Here is a 24,193-nt window from a genome sequence, read left to right as displayed (position 1 = left end):
TGGGTTTCATGCTTGTGGCTGTCAGAGTCTTGCTATGCCTCATGGGACTTGTAGTTCTGCAACAGCTGGAGGTCCACTAATTGCATATCCCTGCCCTAGATGTTTAAACCTTTCTCAGCCAGTGTCAGTAGTACAGTGACAGTACATATTTTTTAGCACTGATCACTGTATTAGTGTCACTGGTTCCCACAAAGTGTCAGTTAGCGTCAGATTTCTGCTGCAGCAATATTGCAATCCCGCTACGTCACTGATTTCTGTCATAACTAGTATAAGAAAAAATAAATACAAATTCCAGTATATATACACCATAGTTTGTAGATGCTATAACTTTTTCGCAAACCTATCAATATTCCCTTATTGGAAATTTTTTACCAAAAATATGTAGCATACATTGGCCTAAAGTTATGAAGACATTTTTTTCTTTTTATTGGATATGTTTTATAGTAGAAAGTAAAAAACGATTGTTTTTGTTTTTTTTTAAATATTGTCAGCCTTTTTTTTTTTTTACAGTGCAAAAAATAAAAAATGCAGTGGTAATCAAATACTACCAAAAGAAAGCTCTATTTGTTGGGGGGGGGGGGGATATAAATGTACAGCATTGCATTACCGCGCAATTTTCAGTTAATGCAGTCCCAAAAAAATAAAATAAAATGGTCTGGTCATGCAGGGGGGTATATCTTCCTGAGGGCAAGTGGTTAAAATTGCAGCTAAACACAATGTAGAACACAATTGACACTTTGACATACACAGTAATTTTAATGGATAAAACACAACAAAAATAATATATATATATATATATATATATATAAAAAAATTGCTACCACATTTCACCATTATTGAAAGACAGATGAGATCACAAGACAATAGTGTGCATGGCCTGCCAAAGCCCCTTTTATCCTAAGATCACTGCAATACAGTACACAGTGATCACTGAAAATGACCCTGGCATAGAAATAAACCTTTCCAAGTAATAGCAGCATAACCCATAATTGTATCTCAGCATCAATTGAAAGAGAGAACATGACTCACAATGCATTTGCAAAGTTTACCTTGGAACAAAATTACGTGTCTAAAGAAGCAGTAGATGTAGAGCTGTAAGCAGCTGAAATTTTGCAAATCTCAACTTTTCCTGTAAAAGTTTAATTTGGCCCGGCTCTTTTCGCCTGCCAAGCCTCCCTATTGGTTGTTTAAGGCAATATGAAGGTTTAGGAGGTGGAATGAACAGCCCACGATGTCGAGATCCATATCTCTGGATCTACTGATTGTTTTTGACAATTTTTTTTCACTTAGGTTGGGTTCACACTAGTGCGATGCCAGACATCGCATGTGATTCGCACCGCATTGCTGTGCACATCGCATGCGATGTCTGTGAGATGCGAATTCAGCCAAATAAACTGCATGGCTGAAATCGCATTCGCACCGAAATGGCGCAGGACCTCTTTTTGGTCTGAACTGGAATCAGATTGCATGGGTGTGAACACCCATGCGATCTGATTCCTGTACCATTTTACAGTTCGCACTGCGATCTGTGAACCGATTTGGGGGTGTCATTAACTTTACATTGACACCCGCAGCAGTTCGCAGATGTCAGTGCGAACTGCCTACGATTCAGGTGTGATGTGGGAACCCGCACAGGAATCACAGCTTTTCGCACCAGTGTGAACCGGGACTTAAAGCGTGTTTCTACTTTTGCAATCAAACCCCACTGTATGTTTGTTATGTGTTCCAATTTATACAGCATGTCTTTTTTTTCCTTTAAATATTTCTTACTTTTTTGATGTTTCTCAGGAGGAGGTGTCATGGTTAATAGTAATTTCTTTTTTAAAAACAATGTTATTGTGAGCCTGTCCCAAGTCTGACATACAATACAATGCAAGAAGCCCAGCCTCTATATATTTAAACCTTTGTTAGGACAGACTTCGGTTGATTTACTAAAACTAGGGCAACTAGGGCAAAACCCGGGGCAGCTGTGCATAGTAGCCAATCAGGTTCTAACTTCAACTTGTTCAATTAACCCCAGTGGTCCAATACAATTACATTTGACTGTAACTGCTTAAACGGAAGTATGTCATGTACAATTTTCTTTATCTGTTTCAATATGCTATATACGCAATTGTTTTAATAAATACTGTATTCTTTTCAATGTAAAATAAGCCTTGAGATGCACACAGAGTGTGGTTTGGCTGCTCTGCACTTCGGTTTCTCACCCAAGCCCTGCAGAAGTGAACTCGTCCACACCATTCCCTTTTTTTTTAGAAACTCTGATTTGTGAACCCCTGATTTTGATGCAGGAGGGGAATTCCCAAACAATACTACTTCAGGCTCCTTGCTAACTTACACACAGAAAGTGTGATTTTGAAAAGTTATTTTCTCAGCCACAAAATGTAACTCTACATTGGAAGTCTAAATACGATTGGTGATACCAGCAACAGAGAAAAGGGAAGTTACAAAGCTCAGTTACAGGTTGTTAATGCTCAATTACCACGTGAGATGTTCTCTAAACCTAAAATATATATATATATATATTGCAGGTCACAAGTCATTAGATGTGGCATCTGCATTGGTTGTCTTTTTTGTTACAGACTTTTTTCCCCCCATCTGGTTATTCTGCCAGTAACTCACTTCTTATTCTAGGTTCGCAGGGATTTCCAAACTACGGCCCTCCAGCTTTTGCAGGACTACACATCCCATGAGGCCTTGTAGAACTCTGACATTCACAGACATGACGAGGCATGATGGGAATTGTAGTTCCTGAACAACTGGTGGGCTGTGGTTTGGAGACCCCTGTAGGGTGACACTGCTCACTAACTCTACTGTACTAGAGAAGAAGTGTTGCTAGGATTACAGGACCTCTCCTCATCTTTATAATAGAAGCAGGAGTTCTGTAGTCCACAGAGCCGAAGTGGCTGGGGCTAATAAAAGTGCGTGAGGTAAAATTGCAGAGTGAACAGAACGACACAGGATTTCTGGCTGTATCATCTGGTGTTTTTGGCACTCAGGAAACAGGTACTGTATAGGGATGAGCTCCGACGTGTTCTCATACGCCACGTGCAGAGCCCGCCAGGAAGCCGCGCAGTGCTGTGCTAATCCCAGGCAGTGAGACATTGCCCGATCTCTGCAGCCGCACATCGGGGCAATGTCTCACTGCCTGTGATTAGTGCTGCACAGACTTCCTGGCGGGCTCTGCACGTGGAGTATGCGAACATGCCTGAGCTCATCCTTAGTACTGTATATCAAAATGCTTTCAATTGTGTATTTATTAGACTAAAAAGGAGTAAATCAGTAAAGGTAATAGTAAGGCGTTTACATACACTTTAAGGCTGGATTCACAATTATATTCTCATGTGGCTCACAGCAGGGGTCTGGTGCGTCCCCATTCACCATTTCAGGTCCGATTTCAGCCTGAATTTTTGGCTGAATTCAGATCTGAAATGGACCAAAAGACACACAGGACTCCTGTGCAAATCTCACATCCGAGTCACAATAGTGTGAACTCAGCCTAACACCAAGTATTAATTAATACTTTAACTGTATTTTTCAAATACAAGCAGTTTAAATGAAAAGTTTGGGGTTTTAAAAAGTTGTCCCACATCAGTTCTAACATTGAGAACTAAGCGATCACACAACTGCTCAGTAAAAGGACCGTAACAGAGCAGAGAGCAATGACTGCAGTCACAACTCTCCACTCTGCTCCACCAGTTCTCACCGGAGGGCCAGGCTGGGGAGGGAGTGGGTGTAGCTGGCTCAGGCTCTCACTTACACACTGAGTCCAGCTGTCAATCAGGCAGCTGAGTGGATCCTGACAAAACTGGGATCTTTTCAGAGCCTGGAGCTGCTCTGCCATGTCAGTTAATGAATACTGTATGAATATACTGAACTTTTTGATAAGATTGCACATTACCCTTGGCTTCCAACTAGAGCAGCTCCAGCTGCAACTATTGGGGGGAAATCCCAAGAACAGATTCAGAGTACACTGGAGGGAATTTAGCTTAGGCAGGCTTACATATGACCAGATATTTCCCAGAAAGAGGTGTCTGTATCTGGGAAAAGAGTAGTCTTGCTGCCCCAACAACCAGTGCTTGAACCATCAAGCTGAAGATGAGCTCTGAAGTTTCATACTGTTTCTTCTACACACAACATACTTTGCTGTATATTGTGTGGTAATACGAAAGGGGACCCTTTACACTTTTTCCCATTTATATGTGTTTACAAAGAATATAAATAAAAAAACAAGACAAACAATATATTGATTGCACATCCTCTAAATAAGTAAAAAAAACTGCTGTGTCATGGTTCAAACTGTCACATTCGATGAGATATACTGTATATAGTATATCAAAATTTCCAAGGATTTCCATACATTCAAACAGTATTGTAGTGTTAATTCATATTTTTAAGGTTGTAGTCAGAAGCCATCTTCAGAGTTATCATCCCACCCACAGCTCTCCACCACTCCACCCTGGTTGAAATCCACTTCCACGTTGTACTCAAAGTCTGGGTCATCTTTCTTTTTCCTGTTTTTCTCAAAAAGCTCATCCATTAAGTTCTTTCTTTTGGCCAGTTCCTTGTCATCCAGTTTGTTGAGATCTTCATCTGGATCAATACTTTCCTCCTTCCGAATCCAATCCAGGCTTGCCTCCAAAGTCTCCTCCTTTAAATGTCCCCTAAGTAGCTTATAAAGCCTTTCCAGCTGTTTCAGCGATACCTGCTCCAAGTACTGCTTGTGCCGGGGATTGTTTTTAAGCTGCTCTGCTGCTCGGCTGCAGTCTACAAAAAGAATAAAAGTCAGCAAGGTGAGCTGAGAATGTTTTACAAATTACCCAAATAAAATATCCTATAGCAAGACTTCCAATTTTTTTGTTTTTTTATGTAGTCATTATCAGAAGGTACATAGAATATATTTTTATATGGGTTTATCTATTCGTAATCAAATAAATATAATAGTAAAAAAATATAATGGTGAATAAATACGATGATACATAAATGAGGACATATAATTGAAAGGCCACTAAAACACAAACGGCATTGTTTTTCATTGACTGGTTTATGTAAAAAAAAAAAAAAAAAATAGATAGATTTAAGGGGGCCTTTTAAATCTCTTTATCTATTTTATATATATATATATATATATATATATATATAAAAAAGAGTGTGTAAAAAAAAAAAATATATATATGACCTGTGTTGATATCGGCCTCCTGTAATCTCCATACATAAGCACTAGTAAAGGAAGGAGTGGCAGAGCAATCAGGCTATACTAAATTGCACAGTGCTTCCCATCCAACTCTGACAGCTTCCTTGTCAGTACCTTTAAACTATCAAAGCCAAAGAGTCAGAATGCCAGGAAAGCATTTCAGCAGTAGCAGCCATCTGTGTATCTCTCATAACAGGTCTCCTTTAAAGTAAAATTCCAGCCCAAGACAAACTATGCCTCAAAAATGTTCCCTCCCTTCTTCCCCTACCTATTCTGCCTAACTAGAGTAAGAAAGGATCTGTATACTTGTCTTATTTTAGTCCACTTCGGTCTTGCCACGTGATCCCACAGCTTTGGCTATGTCAGTGAGCGGTGGCTTCAGGAATAGGAGGGAGTGGGACAACAGCTGGCTCATGGGAACCTATCAGTGACATTACAGCTCCTGGAAATCCCAGGTGTGATGTTGAGCTCTCCCTCCTCTCCCCTGCAGCCACCACTTACTGATAAGACATCATGCATACTAGAAATCTAAAAACTGCTTTAGAATCGCAGGACAAAAAAAAAAATGGTAATGTTTTTTGTTGGCTTTTAGCAGTGTTTAGCCTAGTGTGTAAGCTACCTTTAGTAGCTGCAGCATTAAGGAGCAGGACCGCCAGAGTCCTTAACAACCAGTGAATAGCTGGTTGTTAAGGAGCAGACCAGGAAGCCAGCAGCTGCGTCCTTAAAGCGGCGTTCCACCCAAAAAATAGAACTTCCGCTTTTCCAGTTCCTCCCCCCCTCTGGTGTCACATTTGGCACCTTTCAAGGGGGAGGGGGAGCAGATACCTTTCTAATACAGGTATTTTACTCCAACTTCTGGGCATAGATACCTGAGTCACTTGCGGGTATCTACGCCACTGTGCCATCTGGCCCCCCCCCCCCCGCTGTCTTCTGGGAGACACACAGGTCCCAAAAGACAGCAGGGACCAGTGGAATAGCGCTGCGCGAGTCGCGCATTCGCAGTAAGGAACCAGGAAGTGAAGCTACAATGCTTCATTCCTTATCCCCTCACCGAAGATGGCGGTGGCAGCACCTGACAGCTGAGGGATAGATCGGCTTCGGGTGCTGACATTGAAGGCGCCCTGAACAGGTAAGTGTCTTTATTTTAAAAGTAGGCAGCTGCAGTATTTGTAGCTGCTGACTTAAAAAAAAAAAAAAAAAAAAAAAAACACGGCGGGCCTCCACTTTTACAATGGATGAGTCATCAGCTATCAGCGGGGTTCCCCACCGACAGCTGAATGAAAAAACAAAAACTGTCTGCAATACAAAAATATGAACAAAAACGATGTGTGATACCAGCGCATACCAGGCCACCAGCCCTCAACATGGGGGGTGCTTTGGGGTGGACCCCTCCACCCCACCCATGTGAATAAGTAGGGGTACATGGTAAAATACAATACAAGTTTGACAACTCCTTTATATAAAAAATAAATAAATATGGCCCCCGCTGTAGATCCATCATCAATCACGCCGCCCGCCGCCAGTGCCAACATGAAAAAGGAAAGGAAAAAAAAAAAGAAAAGTCCTGGCGCAAGCGTCCGCCATCTATCAGACATCGCTTGACAGGGCCTGGTATGGATTGGGGGGACCCCATGCTGTTTTTTTCACATTTTTGTATTGCCCACAATGTTTTTTTTTTTTTTTTTTTTACATTCAGCTCTCAGCGGGGACACCGCTGACAACTGATGACTCATCCGTTGTTGAAGCCAGCCACCGTGTCCTTAACAGCGGATGAGTCATCAGTTATCAGCGGGGTCCCGCTGACAGCTGAATGTTAAAAAAAAAAAAAAAATGAAAAAATTGCGGTCAATACAAAATGGGAAAAAACAGCATGGGGTCCCCCCCAATCCATACCAGGCCCTGTCAGACGATATCTGGTAGATGGTGGATGCTTGCATCAGGACTTTAGTCTTTTTTTTCAGGTTGGCACTGGCGGCGTGATTGATGATGGATCTACAGGGGGGGTGTTTTTACTATGTCTTTACAATGTACCCCTACTCATTCACATGGGAGGGATTTCTGGGTATCCCCCCACCCCAAAGCATCTCCCATGTTGAGGGCACGTGGCCTGGTATGCGCTGGTATTACACATAGTTTTTTTAACATTTTTGTATTGCCGACAATGTTTTTTTTTTACATTCAGCTGTCAGTGGGGAACCCCGTTGACGACTCATTCATTGTTAAGGATGCCGCTGCTGGCTTCCTGGCCACTCCTTAACAATCAGCTGATCAATGGCTGTTAAGGACGCCGGCGACCTCCGCTTCAAAAAAAAAAAAAAAAAAAAAAAAGCTGGTGTCCAGAAAAGAGCTGTCAGCGTTTTTTCTGCCAAAACGCTGCTGGTCCAGAAAAGCGCTGGCAGGGTTTTTTTTTTTTTTTTCACTAAACGCTGATAAAAGCCTATGTGTGCAGGAACACATAGGATAACATGCAGGGGAGTTTAGAGGCAGTTAAAAACGTCAAAACAGCAGCTGTAAAAACGGCCAGTGTGAATGAGGCCTAATGGGGATTGCGTGACGTGACTGGAGTGGACTAAAATGAGGTAAGTGTACACATATTTTTGACACAGGATAGGTAGCAGGAGGCAGAAGGGAACATTTTTAAGTATAGTAAGAGACAGGCTGGAATAAACCTTTCCTGAGAGAGACACAAGGCTGCCTTTACTGCTTCTTCCTCTGTAAATGCTAGCTTGCTGGCTGTCACGTTCTTCTCTCGTGCTTCTATACTTTGTGTCCCTTACCATATACTTACCTGTATGCCTTTACAAATATGCATGCTTGTCCCAGGTCAATTACTGAACCCAGTTGGTTAGTGTAGTAGCCAGGCAAATAGCATAATCACAAGGTGATTTTCAGTGACAGCTCTGATGTGTTTCTCATAAAATGTTACCTTTTAAACTTTGAAAAATATCCTGTACCTGAGAACTTAGAGAAATTCCTGATAGGCATGATGCGTTGCCGAGTCTTCCCTTCGGTCTTCTCATATACCAGGACAATGGCTGGTGGTTCAAACCGTATACCGCATTTCCTGGCCTTGCAGCTCATGGCACCGATAACCTGCCGCCTTTAAATCAAAAGATAATGGATAAAAATGAAGATGATCTTATGACTTTTTCACACTCGCAGCAATCTGGCTACTAACAGGGGCAACATTTTTATAATAATGATGGAAAGAAAAGTGGAGGTCTTTCCCCAGAAACCCACTGGATTTGTCCTTTGTGTAGTATAGTTATGAATGAGTAAGCTGGCACCTGGTTGGATCGAAAATACCTACGCCTGTAAAAAGAGGGCATTATTTTGGTTCGAGAGTCTTGTTAACTTACCCTTAGGTAGTTACATAGAGGCAATGGACAGCTCTGTAAACTGTTTAACCTATGACTCTGATGTCTTCTGAATGGGAACCTGTGCTGAGAAAAATATGGAGGCTACCTTTATTGGCCTCTTATTGAAAATCCAAGATACCTGGATGTCTCTTGCTTTCCATGCTTTCCGAGTCACAGACATGCAGCAAGTAATGTCAGATCTCCCGCTCTGCATATGTATCCCAGGTCAATGACTCTGAAAGTAATATAGACATTAGAACCGAATGACAGCCAGGAAATGTCAGCAATGGTCTCCAATAGTTTTCTCATTGCAGGTCTCCATTAAGCAGCTTTTACCCTGCCCTAAAATCACATAACCTGCATCCCTGTACTTTAAAGATGGAATTTATGTGTAATCTCTAATGTGGGCCATACATGGCTTGAATTTCGGCCAATTCCTGTTAGATCAGCTGGAGTTTGAGTTGCAGGTGCCCCTGTCAGCACCACCCAACTCGACAAGCTTTTATCCCAAAATCAAAGGAGTTGGTCAGAAAATTATCAGTTAAACAGTGACTGCAACCAATCAAGATGTAGTCGCTGTTTGGGTATTCTGAAAGCCACAGGAGCAAAGCGTTTCTGAATACAATAGCCAGCAGGGGAGATTCCTCTATCATTGCTGCTTACCATAAATGTGGAAATCTACTCATTTCTTTTGTTTAGCCTGAATGAGAGACACGTTAACGTATTTTGCTATCCTTACAGATCTACTTTATAAAACCTGTGATTTGATAAACTCTTTCATAGAACTGCCTTTTTAACTCCAACTTATAATTTCATCTATTTAGAAAACGATTCACTACTCTTTTGCACTATACTTCTTTCATTTTTTTTTTTTTTTAAAACTAGTGTAAATCCCTTCAAAAAATATATTTATATCACAAAAATCTGCAGAAAGGCAAAATAGTTTTCCACACATGCCATACAGCAATGTGCCACTTGATAAACAAAATATATAGTAATTTTTTTGTTTTTTTATGTTCAGACCTAATAAATAAGTAGAAACTTGTGCAGTGAGCGGAAAAAGTATTTGATTCCCTGCTGATTTTGTACATTTGCCCACCTGACAAAGAAATGATCATTCTATAAATTTTAATGGTAGGTTTATTGTAACAGTGAGACAGAATAATAAAAAACATATCCAGAAAAACGCATTTGAAAAAAGTTATAAATTGATTTTGAATTTTAATGAGTGAAATAAGTATTTGATCCCCTAATAATCGGCAAGATTTCTGGCTCCCAGGTGTCTTCTATACAGGTAACGAGCTGAGATTAGGAGCACTCTCTTAAAGGGAGTGCTCCTAATCTCAGCTTGTTACCTATATAAGCCTAGGTTCACACTGAGTGCGGGAATTAAATCGTGTGAGTTCAGCTGATGTCAGTTTTCGATTTTGGGGATGATTTCAGGGACATCTGTGTGTATTTCTGCACAGATGTCAATGGAAATCGCCAAAAGTAGTACAAAAACTACTTTTGGAAATTGGTGTGGCATCGCACCGATTAGGATGGTGCCATTGCTGGCAATTGCTGCCGATTTGGCATGCGATTTGGCATGTCAAATAGCACGCCAAATCACACCAATGTGAACCAGGGCTAGAAGACCCCTGTCCAGAGAAGCAATCAACCAGATTCCAATCTCTCCATCATGACCAAAGAGCTGTCCAAGGATGTCATGGACAAGATTGTAGACCTACACAAGGCTGGAGTAAAACGGGGGGGCTAAGGGGCCAGTCACTGAGTGCTTTCACACTGAGGCACTCTTGCGCTAAAAATAGCACCTCTTATGCCTCCCCAGTGTGAAAGCTGTGTGCTATCATACTGGGGCGGTTAGCTTGCAGAACGGGTAAAAGGGTCCTGCAAGCGGCATATTTGGGGTGGGGTGGGAACGCTGAATACGCCGCTCCCAAACCGCTCCTGCCCATTGGAATGAATGGGCACTGCTTCCGAAGCGCATCATCACAGACACTTTTAACTCCTTTTTAACCCCTTCTTGGGGGTTAAAAGCTTCCTGCTACCACCTAAAAAGCAGCAGCAAAGCACTGCTATAACTGCGGTAAAACATGCAGATCATCTGGCTGGGTCTCCCCTTGCTTTCAGTTCTGAGGTGTAACTGTTTACAGGGAGAAAACCAGCAAGATCTGTGTGTTCTGTTTACCAACACATAGATCTCTGCTGTGATTGGCCACAGATGATATACAGCCTAAACGGTTGGCTGTAACCTGCACAGAAACTCGTACTGTGTCCAATCACAGCACAAGTCAGCAAGGGGCGGGCACATACATGCCTCTAAATCAGGAGGTACACAACATACGTTGCGGTGCCTGAGGCTGCCAGCGGTAAATGTACATTGAACAGTGGCAGCTCAATGCATACGCATATGTGCAACGTATGGGCATTAAAGCCCACCCTTTTGTCATGCTGATATGTGCTACGCAGATGACAACAGGTTAAAGTAAACCTGTACTGAGTTAGACGTGTAGGCTGCCATTCTGACCAATAGGGATGAGCTCAGGTGTATTTGTATCCTAGTTAAGATCCCTACTGACCAATTGAAAATGTGTCATCCTGAGCCAGGGGCTTACATCCTCTCTGAGTCAATGACATACAGCAGGTTTGCAGATCTGATAATGGGGACTTCACTGGCTGCATGCTTGTCCTCATCCATTGAAAGCCTGAAGATCCTATGGCAGGCAGGCAACTCCCAGTGACAGTTTCCTTCAGCTGCGTGTACCTGACATGTATAGGATAGGAATCGGTCCAGGCAAGCTGGAGATACCAGGACTATACAAGAGGCTGACAATGGCCGATCACACGAACAACACTACAGCTGCTACACATTGTAATGAGAGCGCCTGGATAACAAAGCTTCTTCTAGCTATCACCCCACAACCATTCCACATTACAATGGATTTCACAAGAAGACACATTAGGAGGCGCTGCAGTCACTCACCTTAACCTCTAGACATGCGTTACCCTGGCAACAAACAGCCAAGACCCTCAGCCGGGCTGTCCTCATCGCGCCTGCAGTCATGACTTTCTATATCAGAAGGAGAAGTCGTAATAACGATGCTCCGTTCTCAATGAAAATATCCAATATCATCCCCAGAACGACGCATTATAGTTCGGAGGTCGCAGTTTAAGTCTATTTGGGACAGGCAGCACGGGGGCTTTTCCATGTTTCCTGTCAGGAGGACCCCAGAGAAGGGCGGAAGTGCAGGGAGACACGCTGTGCGGTCAGTACTGAGAGTAGTTATAAAGTTTGGGAAGGCACAGGCCTTAGTAGGGGGATGGTGTCTCGTAAATGGATTTAAACATGAATGGCATTAACAGTCTATAATTCTTATGTGGGAATGTTGTGTTTAATGCCTTCTGTCTGTAAACCCTGTTATATTTTTATTTAGATTAACGGTGTCTAAAACCAGACAGGGTTTTTTGTTGTTGTTGTTGGTTTTAAATAGAGTAGTAAGGGGTTAGAACCCTTGTCAGGTTTTTAGGGGCTTTATTACTGTGTCCCCGCTCTCTGTTTCATAGGGACCATTATCACTGGCACTGAACATGATGAGAAATGAAAACCCTGAGTTGTCACCAGAGCAGAAATAGAGAGGAAATCGTCCAATGGGGACACTTCCCCGGTGACAGCTAACAGAGGATTTTCCTCACTTTTGAGGATTCAACTCACTTCCTGTTGTGCTTAAAGTGGTGTTGCCACCAAAAAATAAAAAAGTGTTTAACCACTTCGCATCCAGGACAATTCTGACATTTCTCTCCTACATGTAAAATTCATAATTTATTTGCTAGAAAATTACATAGAACCCCCAAACATTATATATGTTTTTTTTTAGCAAAGACCCTAGAGAATACAATGGCAGTCGTTGCAACTTTTTACATAGAGGCAGGGGACAGCTCTGTAAACTGTTTAACCTATGACTCTGATGTCTTCTGAATGGGAACCTGTGCTGAGAAAAATATGGAGGCTACCTTTATTGGCCTCTTATTGAAAATCCAAGATACCTGGATGTCTCTTGCTTTCCATGCTTTCTGAGTCACAGACATGCAGCAAGTAATGTCAGACCTCCCGCTCTGCATATGTGTCCCAGCAGTAAAGTTAGCCCAAATTTTCTGCATAATGTGAAAGAGGAAGATACGCCGAGTATATAGATACCCAACATGTCACGCTTCAAAATTGCACGCACTCGTGGAATGGCGCCAAATGTTGGTATTTAAAAATCCCCATAGGCGACGCTTTAAGCCCGGGCAAGGAAGAAGGCAGACTACGAGGGACCCCCTAGCAACAGGTATTTAGAGGTGAGTAAAAAAAAAAATATTTTTTCCAATTTGTTTTTTTTTTAAAGAATTTTAACCACTTGGCGCTCAAGCTACGTGATATGATGTCGTGGGCTTTGTGGTGGTATATCTGAATGATGCCTGAGGTTACAGACATCATTCAGATATCGGCATTTTCAGCCGAGGATTCCCTGCACCATAAGAACGATCATAGCGGCTGTTCCGCCTCTTGATCATTCTTAAGGGCGGCGGGAGGGGACACCCCCCCCTCCCGCCGCCCTCCGGTGCTTGTACCGACTCACCGCTTCCATCAGTGATATGGTCCCCGGAGTCTCTATGATCGTTCGGAGGCTGGGCGCGATTTTATGATGTCACGCCCGGCCTCTGCATTCAAATTAATGGCGCCGCTTTGGCTGGGAAGCCAGGATCGTTTTTTTTTGGTTTTTGTTTTGTTTTTTGATTTTAGGCTTCCCAGCCTAGAGGTGAGATATGAGGTCTTATTGACCCCATATCTCACTGTAAATAGGTCCGATCATGCCATATTCCTATTACAAGGGATGTTTACATTCCTTGTAATAGGAATAAAAGTAGTACATTTTTTTTTTAAAGTGTCAAACTAAGAAGTAAAATTAACAATAAAAAAAAATGTAAAGCACCCCTGTCCCTGTGAGCTTGTACGCAGAAGCGAACGCATACGTAAGTCCCGCCCACATATGAAAATGGTGTTTAAACCACACATGTGAGGTATCGCCACAAACATTAGAGTGAGAGCAATAATTCTAGCCCTAGACCTCCTCTGTAACTCAAAACAGCGAACGCATACGTAAGTCCCGCCCACATATGAAAATGGTGTTTAAACCACACATGTGAGGTATCGCCACGAACATTAGAGTGAGAGCAATAATTCTAGCCCTAGACCTCCTCTGTAACTCAAAACAGCGAACGCATACGTAAGTCCCGCCCACATATGAAAATGGTGTTTAAACCACACATGTGAGGTATCGCCACGAACATTAGAGTGAGAGCAATAATTCTAGCCCTAGACCTCCTCTGTAACTCAAAACAGCGAACGCATACGTAAGTCCCGCCCACATATGAAAATGGTGTTTAAACCACACATGTGAGGTATCGCCACGAACATTAGAGTGAGAGCAATAATTCTAGCCCTAGACCTCCTCTGTAATTCAAAACATGTAACTAGTAAAAAAAATGTAAAGCGTCACCTATGGGGATTTTTAAATACCAAAGTTTGGCGCCATTCCACGAGCGTGTGCAATTTTGAAGCGTGACATGTTGGGTATCTATTTACTCGGCGTATCTTCATCTTTCACATTATGCAAAAAGTTTGGGCTAACTTTACTGCTGCGCAAATACCGTGCAAGATAAAAAGTTACAACGACCGCCATTGTATTCTCTAGGGTCTTTGCTAAAAAAAAAAACATATATAATGTTTGGGGGTTCTATGTAATTTTTTAGCAAAAAAATTATGGTTTTTACATGTAGGAGAGAAATGTCAGAATTGGCCTGGATGCGAAGTGGTTAAAACTGATCTCTAGCTTTAATTTCATTTTAAATAGTTTATGACCAAGCAGGTCTAAAAGAACTACCGTATTTATCGGTGTATAACACACACCCCAATTTAAGAGGGAAGTTTCGGGGGAATTTTTTTTTTTTTTTTTAATAAACCACTTTGAAGCAAAATAATGGTCAGTGAGCATCAATGCAGCCTGATCTCCGCCCACCTCCCCACATCAATGCAGCTCACCATCTTTCCTCGCAGGAAATCACCGAGCCATCCTGTGTTTACTCAGCTCGGATGAGTGCTGCCGGAAATCACTGAGCTGTGATCTCCTCTCCACTCGGCTCTAATTCAGGTTCTCACTCGGCTTGCATATCACATACACAGTTCCGCCTCCGTCATCGACATTGGACCAGCTCTTGTGATAGACAGAACACTGGTCCAATGCCAGTGGCAGAGACGGGACTATGCAAGCCGATTGGAGAGGAGATGACGGCTCAGTGATTTCTGGTGTATAACACGCTCCCGCCATTTCCCCCTATTTTCAGGGGAAAATGGTGCGTGTTATATGCCGATAAATACAGTATTTTATTCACTCACAATCCCGGCAGCTGTGAGTATTGTGTAAACTGTGTGTAACCTCAGCTACATATAGTATACAGCACTGTGTTCTGGCAGTGGAGTGAGAACTTCTCGTCCCACTTGAAAAAAATTGAGCTGGGCTGAGCTCTGCTCAAACCCTCCTCGGATTGGCTGAGGTGGAGTTTGTCACGTCATCAGCCCTCTTCTACCACAGCCAACAAGAGGAAGCTTTGTATTTATTTAGACTCCTTTCACACTGCCAGTGTTTATCAGGTGCTACAGCGCTAAAAATAGCGCCTGAAAAAAGTGGCTCCTTTCACTCCAGTGTGAAAGCCTGAAGGCTTGGAGAGATGCCCTGGCAGGGCGTCACAAAAAGGCCTGCCAGCAGCTTCTTTGGAGCAGTGAACTCATCGCTGCTCCCCATTGAAATCAATGGAGCCGTGCTGCAATACCGACGGCGTTTTACGGGCGGATTTAACCCCTTTTCGGCTGCTAGCGGGGGGTTAAAACTGCCCCGCTAGTGGCCGATTAGCGCCGCTAAAATGACAGTAAAGCTGCTTTACTGCCGACATCCCTCGTGGCTCGGTGTGAAAGGGCTCTTACAGAATCCAAAGCTTCCTGTGACTGACTGAGCAGCGCTTGGCCTGAATCGATTTTGTTTCGGGAGCAGGATAGGAAGTTCTCATTCCGCTACCAGAACACAGCACTGTATGCCATGGAGACAATACAGTTTATACAATGCACACAGCCGCTGCAACCATTAGGCTAGGGTCACACATATGCAGCTGCGGGTTCGTGCCTGGGGTGTGCGGTGCGTTCCTGTACATCGGTTCAGGTGCGATTCAGGTCTTTTTTTACCTGAATTCCCACCAGAACCAGACCCAAAAACACACTGGACCCTTTTTTAATCCAGACCCAGCTGCCCCAGACATGTTTGACCCGGCTCCTTTGAGAGCTGTTAAACACTTGCTTCTCATGCGAATTGGATGGGGAAAAAACCTGCATTCAATTCGAATGAGTGAACACAGCCACAGTGAAGTAAATAGTTCATTAGGACCTGCTTGGGCCAAAGATGTCATCAGCATCGTCTATAGTGTGTCTCCTCCACATGATGCATTCATGTTTAGGGGTGCACTAGGTAGCAAAGATATCTGAGGGTGATAGGATTGTGCCAACACTAATGTCTGACCAGATTTAAGCTTTGCAGCTGATGTGGAACTCAGTTTGACCATTCCTGGGAACCTGCCTCTTTAGATGCATTTGGTAGGAAGTAAAATAGCCATTTAAACTGTTTTCTGTTACAAAATGTAGTTTTCAAGAAAAATAAAATAAAGTAAAACAATTGACGTTATATATTAACTTTTATCACATGGATTTGTTACTGAAAAGGTGTACAGTTGTTTCCCTAGTTACAAACGGAGGGAGACAACAGGAAGTGAGAGAAAATCTACCCCTAGGAAGAGAAATTCACTCCTATAATGCCCCATATGCATGATCGGAATTTCCGTCGGAAAAATCTTGGATGGTTTTTCCGATGGAATTCTGCTCAAGCTTGGCTTGCATACACACGGTCACACAAAAGTTTGCTGGACTTTCGACCATCAAGAATGCGGTGACATACAACACTACGGTGAGCCGAGAAAATGAAGTTCAATGCTTCTGAGCATGCGTCTAGTTGTTCCCAAGCATACGTAGGAATTTTTTGCGTCAGAATTGGTACAGACGATTGGAATTTCCGATCTGAACTTTTTCTGACCGAAAAATAGAGAACCTGCTCTCAATCTTTTGCTGGCTGGAATTCCGCCAGCAAAAGTCTGATGGAGCATACACACGGTCTTTTGCTGGCCAAATTTCCGATCGTGTGTATGCGGCATAAGAGTTATTATGGGGAAAAAGGTGTCTCCACTGATGCTTTATCACCAAGGCTTGTTTCCACAAAAAAAAAAAGAAAAAAATTCAAAATCCAAATGTCATTAGAACAGAAAGTGAGGTGAAATCTTCTGGACAGGGGCGCAGACAGCAAAACAAAATGTTACAGGGGTGATAACTCTTCCCCATGCTATCCAAAAAGCGTAAACATTTTTTTGGGTTGGAGCTACACTAAAATGTACCTGTTCTGACTTACAAACAGATTCAACTTAAGTACAAACCTGCAGTCCTGATCTTTTTTTTAACCCGGGACTGCCTGTATTGTTTAGACTCTGAGGGATTTGGCAGTTTTAGAACTTACAGTAGTAATTATTAACCTCTTCGCGCCCGCCCTATAGCCGAATGACTGCCGTAGAGCAAGCGCTTTAGTCCGGGAGGCCGTCCCTGGAAGTCCTGTTGTTTACTTCCGCAATGCGCGCTGCCGCGGGCGCGCTTCGGCAAAAGATTTGTGTTTGCCGTGTCCCCCGGAGACAGGCAAACACAGATCGCTGTAAACGGCCAATCACAGCGGCCGTTTACAGCGCGATCGGCCTATCCAATGAGAGATGATCTCATATGTAAACATATGAGATCATCTCTCAGCGCCGCTCTCCCTCCTCACACAGACAGCGTGTGAGAGGGGAGAGATGAACGGCTGCAGCGGCCGTAAGTGTAAAAAAAAAAAAAGTTTAAAAAGTGCCACCCTGCCCCAGTGCCATCCGCCCCAGCGCTACCTGCCCCCAGTGCCACCTGTTAGTGCTATCTATCCCCAGTGCCACCTGTTGTCAGTGCCATTTGTCCCCAGTGCCATCTGTCATCAGTGCCATGTATAAGTGCCATCTGTCATCAGTGCCACATATTAGTGCCATCTGTCATTAGTGCCATCTGTCATCAGTGCCACGTATCAGTGCCATTTGTCATCAGTCCCACCTGTCAGTGTCACGTGTCATCAATGCCACTTATCAGTACCATCTGTCATCTGTGTCATCGGTGCCACGTATTAGTGCCATCTGCCATCGGTGCCACGTATTAATGCCACATATTAGTGGCATCTGTCATCAGTGCCACGTATTAGTGCCACGTGTCATCAGTGCCACGTATAAGTGTCATCTGTCATCAGTGCCACGTGTCAGTGCCACGTATAAGTGTCATCATTGCCACGTATCAGTGCCATCTGTCATCAGTGTCACGTGTCATTGTCCTGGTACTCCAGGGCCTTTATAAGTAGTCAACAAGTTAGATGTGCAATGTATGCTCCTAGAACATGTGATGGCGCTCCCTGCATGTTGGGCCTCTCTTTGTGGCCAGGCTGGGAAAAAGTCCCACACATGTGGTATTGTAATACTCAGGAGGAGTAGCAGAATTTTTTGGGGGTGTCATTTGTGGTATACACATGCCATGTGAGAGAAATAACCTATTACAATGACAATTTTGTGGAAAAAAATAAAAAAAATGAAAAATCTTAATTTTGCAAAGAATTGTGGGAAAAAAATGACAACATCAAAAACCTCACCATGCCTCTTACTAAATACCTTGGAATGTCTACTTTCCAAAAAGGGGTCATTTGGGGGGTATTTGTACTTTCCTGGCTTGTGAGATCGGCCACCAGTACATCAGATGGGATCAATTTTGTGCGATTCGCACCACAGCTTGTAGACTCTCTAACTTTCACAAAGACCAAATAATATCCACTAATTTGGGTTATTTTTACCAAAGATATGTAGCAGTATAAATTGTGGCCAAAATTTATGAAGAAAAATTTATAATTTGCATAATTCTGTCACAGAAACAAAGAAATATGCGCTTTTTTTCAGAATTTTCGGTCTTTTTTCATTTATAGCGCAAAAAAATAAAAACCCCAGAGGTGATCAAATACCACCAAAAGAAAGCTCTATTTGTGGGAAAAAAAGGACAAAAAATTAATTTGGGTACAGTGTTGCATGACTGAGTAATTGTCATTCAAAGTGTGAGAGCACCGAAAGCTGAAAATTGGTCTGGGCAGGAGGGGTGTTTAAGTGCCCAGTAAGCAAGTGGTTAATGTATCGCTTGTTTTACAGGTGAAGACTCCAGACAATTCACGCTGTCCAAGAAATATAACACTTTTTGTTGTCGTATCGTCATGTCAAAATTACAAGTCACAGTGGTGTCTATATTACTGATTACCATTAATTCAGCAGTCAGTACAGGTAAGTGGGGCATAACACATACATACATACATACATACATACATACATAAACATTGGCATCTGCCACAGAGAATAATAATTACAGATAAGCCACACCAAAGCTTTGGGCAGTTTATATGGGCTTGTCCTAGGTCTGCATCTCAGGCCTATGCTTTAGTACTATTTAGTTTTTTTTAGTGGCATCGAGGGTAGTAGGCTAGGTTAATTTTATTAAGATAACACCCACCTTTTTAAAGCTGGAACTATAGTATTTTAGAACTAATTTAGTCAGATAGTTTTCGCAGATACACTACATGGTCATTTAAAGCTCCCTTTATGTCAGTGGGGCCTGTTCTCACCTGAGTGATAATTTGCCGTACATTTTGAAAAAGTTCTTGCATGCTGCAATATTGGAGGCAACTGAATTAAATTGTAACCTTCATATAAATAATCTTAGCCCAATGTGGTTAAAGTGTATGACTTTAAAACTGACAAAAAAATCTAGGTACATCTCTGCAATACATGCACTATTTCCAATGTTGTGTCTCATTACAAATGCTGCAAGTAAGGAAAAATAAATTTTCATGTTGCTAGACCACCTGTCACCAGAACAAAAGGTGGGAGAGATCTCATCAATGGGCACCAGCAGCTCAGTAAAAACATGACAGATATTCTGACCCCTTCCTTGGTCTATTAAGTGTTTTAATTTGCTTGTGTCTCCCAGAGATGTCCACTGGAATAAAATAAGTGAAAATCTTCTTAGTATTCCACAGTACAAATAAAATCTGGCAGAGGTCCTAACCCTGCTTCATCCAAAACAAAAATGTTTTAGTTGAAATCCACTTTAACCACTTGCTGACCAGCCACAGTACATAAACTGTGGCTTAGTGGCACATGCAGGCACAATTGCGTACATGTATGTGATTTTGCCTGCTCTGGTTTAGGGGAACGACGGACACAGTGGATTGCGGATCCCTGTACTTAGGGCCTGGTGATCATGTGATCACTATGCCAACAAAGCTGTCATGAATGAATTCATACATAACGGCTGTGTTTCCTATGCTGTGATTGGCTCCCAGCTATCACATGGTACTTGGGCCAATAACAGCACCCTGTACCATTTGATTAGCTGTAGTCAATCACAGATCACTAGTGATCACAACTGTCATGAATGTAACCCATTCGTGACAGTTGAAAACTTTCCTTTTATAATGAACTTCATTGTAACAGCAAACAAAGTGTAAAAAAAAAAAATTCCTGATCATTCCCCCCCAAATAGTAGTACAGTACTAGTGAGCCCATCCTCCCTACAGTTAGAACATGCCCAGGAAACACACTTAACCCCTTGCTCGCCCCCTAGTGTTTAACCCCTTCCCTGCCAGTGACATTTACACAGTAATCAATGCATTTTTATAGCACTGATCGCTGTATAAATGCCAATGGTCCCAAAATAGTGTCAAGTGTCCGATCTGTCCGCCGCAACGTCGCAGTCATGATAAAAATCGCAGATCGCCGCCATTACTAATAAAAACAAAAAAATAAAAATGCCATATATCTATCCCCTATTTTGTAGACGCGATAACTTTTGCGTAAACCAATCAATATACGCTTATTGCGATTTTACCAAAAATATGTAGAATACATATCGGCCTAAACTGAGGAAGAAATTTTTTTTTTTATATATATTTTGGGGATATTTATTATAGCAAAATGTAAAACAAATTGCTTTTTTTTTTCAAAATGTTCGCTTTTTTTTTTTTTTGTTTATAGCACAAAAAATAAAAACTGCAGAGGTGATCAAATACTAAAAAAATAAAGCTCTATTTGTGGGGGGAAAAAGTTGCTTGACCGTGCAATTGTCAGTTAAAGTGGAGTGTACCTTAAAAAAAATAAAAATTTAAAGTCAGCAGCTACAAATACTGCAGCTTCTGACTTTTTATAATCGGACACTTACCTGTCCCAGGGTCCAGCGATGCAGGGGAACGAAGCCCCTCTCATTCCCCACTCTGCTCGGCGGCGCCAGCATTCTTACTGTGGGCACCCGGCTGCGGCTTCACAGCCGGGCACCCACTGTGCATACGCGAGTGGCGCCACGCGCCGTGATACGCCACACAGGCATCTGGGACCCATCACGTGTCCCAGATGACTGACTGCACCGAGGCGAAGTGACGTCAGGTGCCTGGGCACTGAAGGAGGCAGACTACGAGGGACCCCCTAGCAACAGAGGTGAGTTAAAACATTTTTATTTTTTTTAAGGAATTTTCATCTTTTTTTTTTGGAGGAAACACCATTTTAAAGCTACACAGTGCCGTATCGCAAAAAAGGGCTCTGTCAGGAAGGGGGTAAATCCTTCCGGTGGCTGAAGTGGTTAATGTAGAAAAATTTAAAATAATGCATTTGCGTGGCAAAAATATGAATGCAATGTACTTACTAGGGGGAGAACCTCTGGGGGAATCTAGGATGGAAAAAAACCTGGGGGTCCTAGTAGATGATAGGCTCAGTAATGGCATGCAATGCCAAGCTGCTGCAAGCAAAGCAAACAGAATATTGGCATGCATTAAAAAGGGGATTCATTCCAAAGATAAAACAATAATTCTCTGGCTCTACAAGACTCTGGTCTGGCCGCACCTGGAATATTCTGTCCAGTTCTGGGCACCAGTCCTCAGGAAGGATGTACTGGAAATTGAGCAAGTACAAAGAAGAGCAACAAAGCTAATAAAGGGTCTGGAGGATATTAGTTATGAGGAAAGGTTGTGAGCACTGAACTTATTCTCTCTGGAGAAGAGACGCTTAAGAGGGGATATGATTTCAATTTACAAATACCATACTGGTGACCCCACAAAAGGGATTAACTTTTCAGTGAAAGGGAATTTAATAAGATGCGCGGCCATTCACTAAAATTAGAAGATAAGCGGTTTAACCTTAAAATGCGTAGAGGGTTCTTTAGTGTAAGAGCGGCAAGGATGTGGAATTCCCTTCCACAGGCGGTTGTTTCAGTGGGGATAATTAAAAAAAACTATTAGATAATCACTTGATCAACCACAACATACAGGGATATACAATGTAATACTGACATATAATCACATACATGGGTTGGACTTGTGCATTTTTTCAACCTCGCCTACTATGTAGATTAGGACTGATCAATTTTCAAATATACTGTATATCCCATAGTTTGTAGATGCTATATATGCATTCATGCATATTAAACCAATTAATATACACTTATTGGGACATGTAGCAGAATAAATTTTGGCCTAAATTTATGATGAAATTTGAATATTGTTTCTTTTTTTTGTTTATATCGCAAAAAAAAAAAAAAGCACAGTAGTGATCAAATACCACCAAAAGAAAGCTCTGTTTGTGTGAAAAAAAATAATTTGCGTACAGTATTGCGTGACAGCGCAATTGCCAGTTAGAGTAATGCAGTGCTGAATAGCAATAAATGCCCTGGTCATGAAGGGGATAAAACCTTTCGGAGCTGAAGTGGTTAAAGAACAGATCAGCCAGCTATACCTGATAAATGCTGGGATGACTACAGCTATTCAGGTTGGCTGTGCTCCTCGAGTGATTTGTTGGTGGTACAGTAGACAGAGAAAAGGCTGCTGTGTATTTAGTATAACTCATGTAATTATATTGCAACTTTGTTTACATTTAGGTGCAGAGTATTCATGTCCTCAGCTGAAAGTTGAGAGAGAGATTTTGAAAAATGGATTTCACAGGTAATTTTTCTCTTCTTGCCTTAACCTTAAGCCTAGTGCACAAAATGAGATTATTGGACGAATGAACGCTTGCTAGTCCGCACTATATCGAAAATAAAGAGGTTACTAAAATTTGGAAGTGATGTAATGTGTTGCATTGTATTTTCAGAAGAAAACTGTACTGATTAAACGTGTCTAACTAGAATTTTTTTGGGGGGGCGTTCTGTGCGTACACATTGTACAGAACACCTACAGGTAGCCATATTGCACTGCACTTTACAGAAAATTAGCGCTGCAGATTTAAAAGGAAAGATCATTTTTAATAGCATTCAGTTACAATATGACTTGATTTGCAATTCTATATGCTATATTATTTATTTATTTTTATTTGCCTTTTTTTCCCTCCACGAAAGTGGAGTTACCCTTTAACTAAAATGTAGTACATGCAATGTAGAAAAGCCAAATAAAAATATTTTTGCCAAGGTATTATATCTTGAAGCGCTTTTCATTTTTTTCTGATCCTCTTGATGTAACTTATGAATACAGTCTATTTCATTGTTATGCTTTAGTAATCATATTGCATGCAGACATTTTAATATACTTTCTTGTTCATGTTATTAGGGATTTAGTAACCAGAGTGAGTATTCAGGACTTTGTGGAGCAGGTGGACAGCTGCAGAATTTTGCTCAATGAGACCATGCCATCTGGACTATTTATGGATCCGTTTCAGATTTCCTCTCTACAGCAGCACCATCTTGTAGAGGTATCCACATGCGTGATCTAATTACACTATGTCTAATGAAACCTGCAAATGTTAAAGTTGATATGTAGTCACCCCAATCAAGTTAAATGTTTATTTTGTCCAGTTACAGTGGGGAAAATTATTTTTTGATCCCTTGTAGATTGTGAACGTTTTCCCACTTACAAAGAAATAAAGGGTCTCTAATTTTTATCATAGGTGTTTTTTGAATGATAGAGGCAGAATATCAATCAAAAATCCAGAAAAAAACACATGATACAAATGTTATAAAATTAGTTGCAGTTCAGTTAGTAAAATAAGTATTTAATCCCCTACCAACCAACAATAATTCCGGTGCCCACAGACTGGATTAGTCCTGTCAATTTAAGAAGGTGCTCATAAGGACAACTCGTTATGTGTATAAAAGACACCTGTCCACAGAATCTTTCTTCCATTCACACTTCACCATCATGGACAAGATCAAAGAGCTGTCAAAGGATGTCAAAGACAAGATTGTAGACATGCACAATGCTGGAATGGGCTACAAGACCATCTGCAAGAAACTTGGTGAGAAGGAGACAACAGTTGGAGTGATTATTCGCAAATGGAAAAAATACAAAATAACCATCAATCGCCCACGGTCTGGAGCTCCATGCAGGATTTCACCTCATCGGGTAAGGATGATCATGAGAAAAGTGAGGGACCA

At 41.9% G+C, this 24,193-nt stretch overlaps 2 protein-coding genes across 3 annotated transcripts in view; one reads left to right on the top strand and one right to left on the bottom strand.

The window, feature by feature from the left end:
- Window positions 1-736: 736 nt before the first annotated feature.
- Window positions 737-11,662, bottom strand: CEP19 (centrosomal protein 19). Its single transcript, XM_077488598.1, has 3 exons — window positions 11,540-11,662; window positions 8,149-8,294; window positions 737-4,767 (listed from the first exon to the last, which is right to left on the bottom strand). Exons 2-3 carry the CDS (start codon window positions 8,273-8,275, stop codon window positions 4,406-4,408), a joined length of 489 nt encoding a protein of 162 aa, XP_077344724.1. The 5' UTR covers window positions 8,276-8,294; window positions 11,540-11,662; the 3' UTR covers window positions 737-4,405.
- Window positions 11,663-11,692: 30 nt separating this feature from the next.
- PIGX (phosphatidylinositol glycan anchor biosynthesis class X) overlaps window positions 11,693-24,193 on the top strand; it is a 29,001-nt gene continuing 16,500 nt past the window's right edge. Inside the window, exons 1-4 of one of the 2 annotated variants that reach the window (XM_077488596.1) lie at window positions 11,693-11,822; window positions 18,940-19,068; window positions 22,706-22,769; window positions 23,370-23,511. In XM_077488596.1, the coding sequence (XP_077344722.1) occupies window positions 19,002-19,068; window positions 22,706-22,769; window positions 23,370-23,511 (273 nt within the window). In that variant the 5' untranslated portion in view covers window positions 11,693-11,822; window positions 18,940-19,001. Of the gene's footprint in view, window positions 11,823-11,854; window positions 12,895-18,939; window positions 19,069-22,705; window positions 22,770-23,369; window positions 23,512-24,193 lie in introns of those variants that run through there. The other variant, XM_077488597.1, reaches the window with a different exon arrangement.

This window comes from Lithobates pipiens, unplaced genomic scaffold, assembly GCF_037356315.1.
Source record: "Lithobates pipiens isolate NorthernLeopardFrog02 unplaced genomic scaffold, aLitPip1_a1.2 Scaffold_18, whole genome shotgun sequence".
NCBI lineage: Eukaryota > Metazoa > Chordata > Amphibia > Anura > Ranidae > Lithobates > Lithobates pipiens.
The sequence above is the reverse complement of the archived record's forward strand: the minus strand, read 5'-3'. Positions and strand labels throughout refer to the sequence as shown.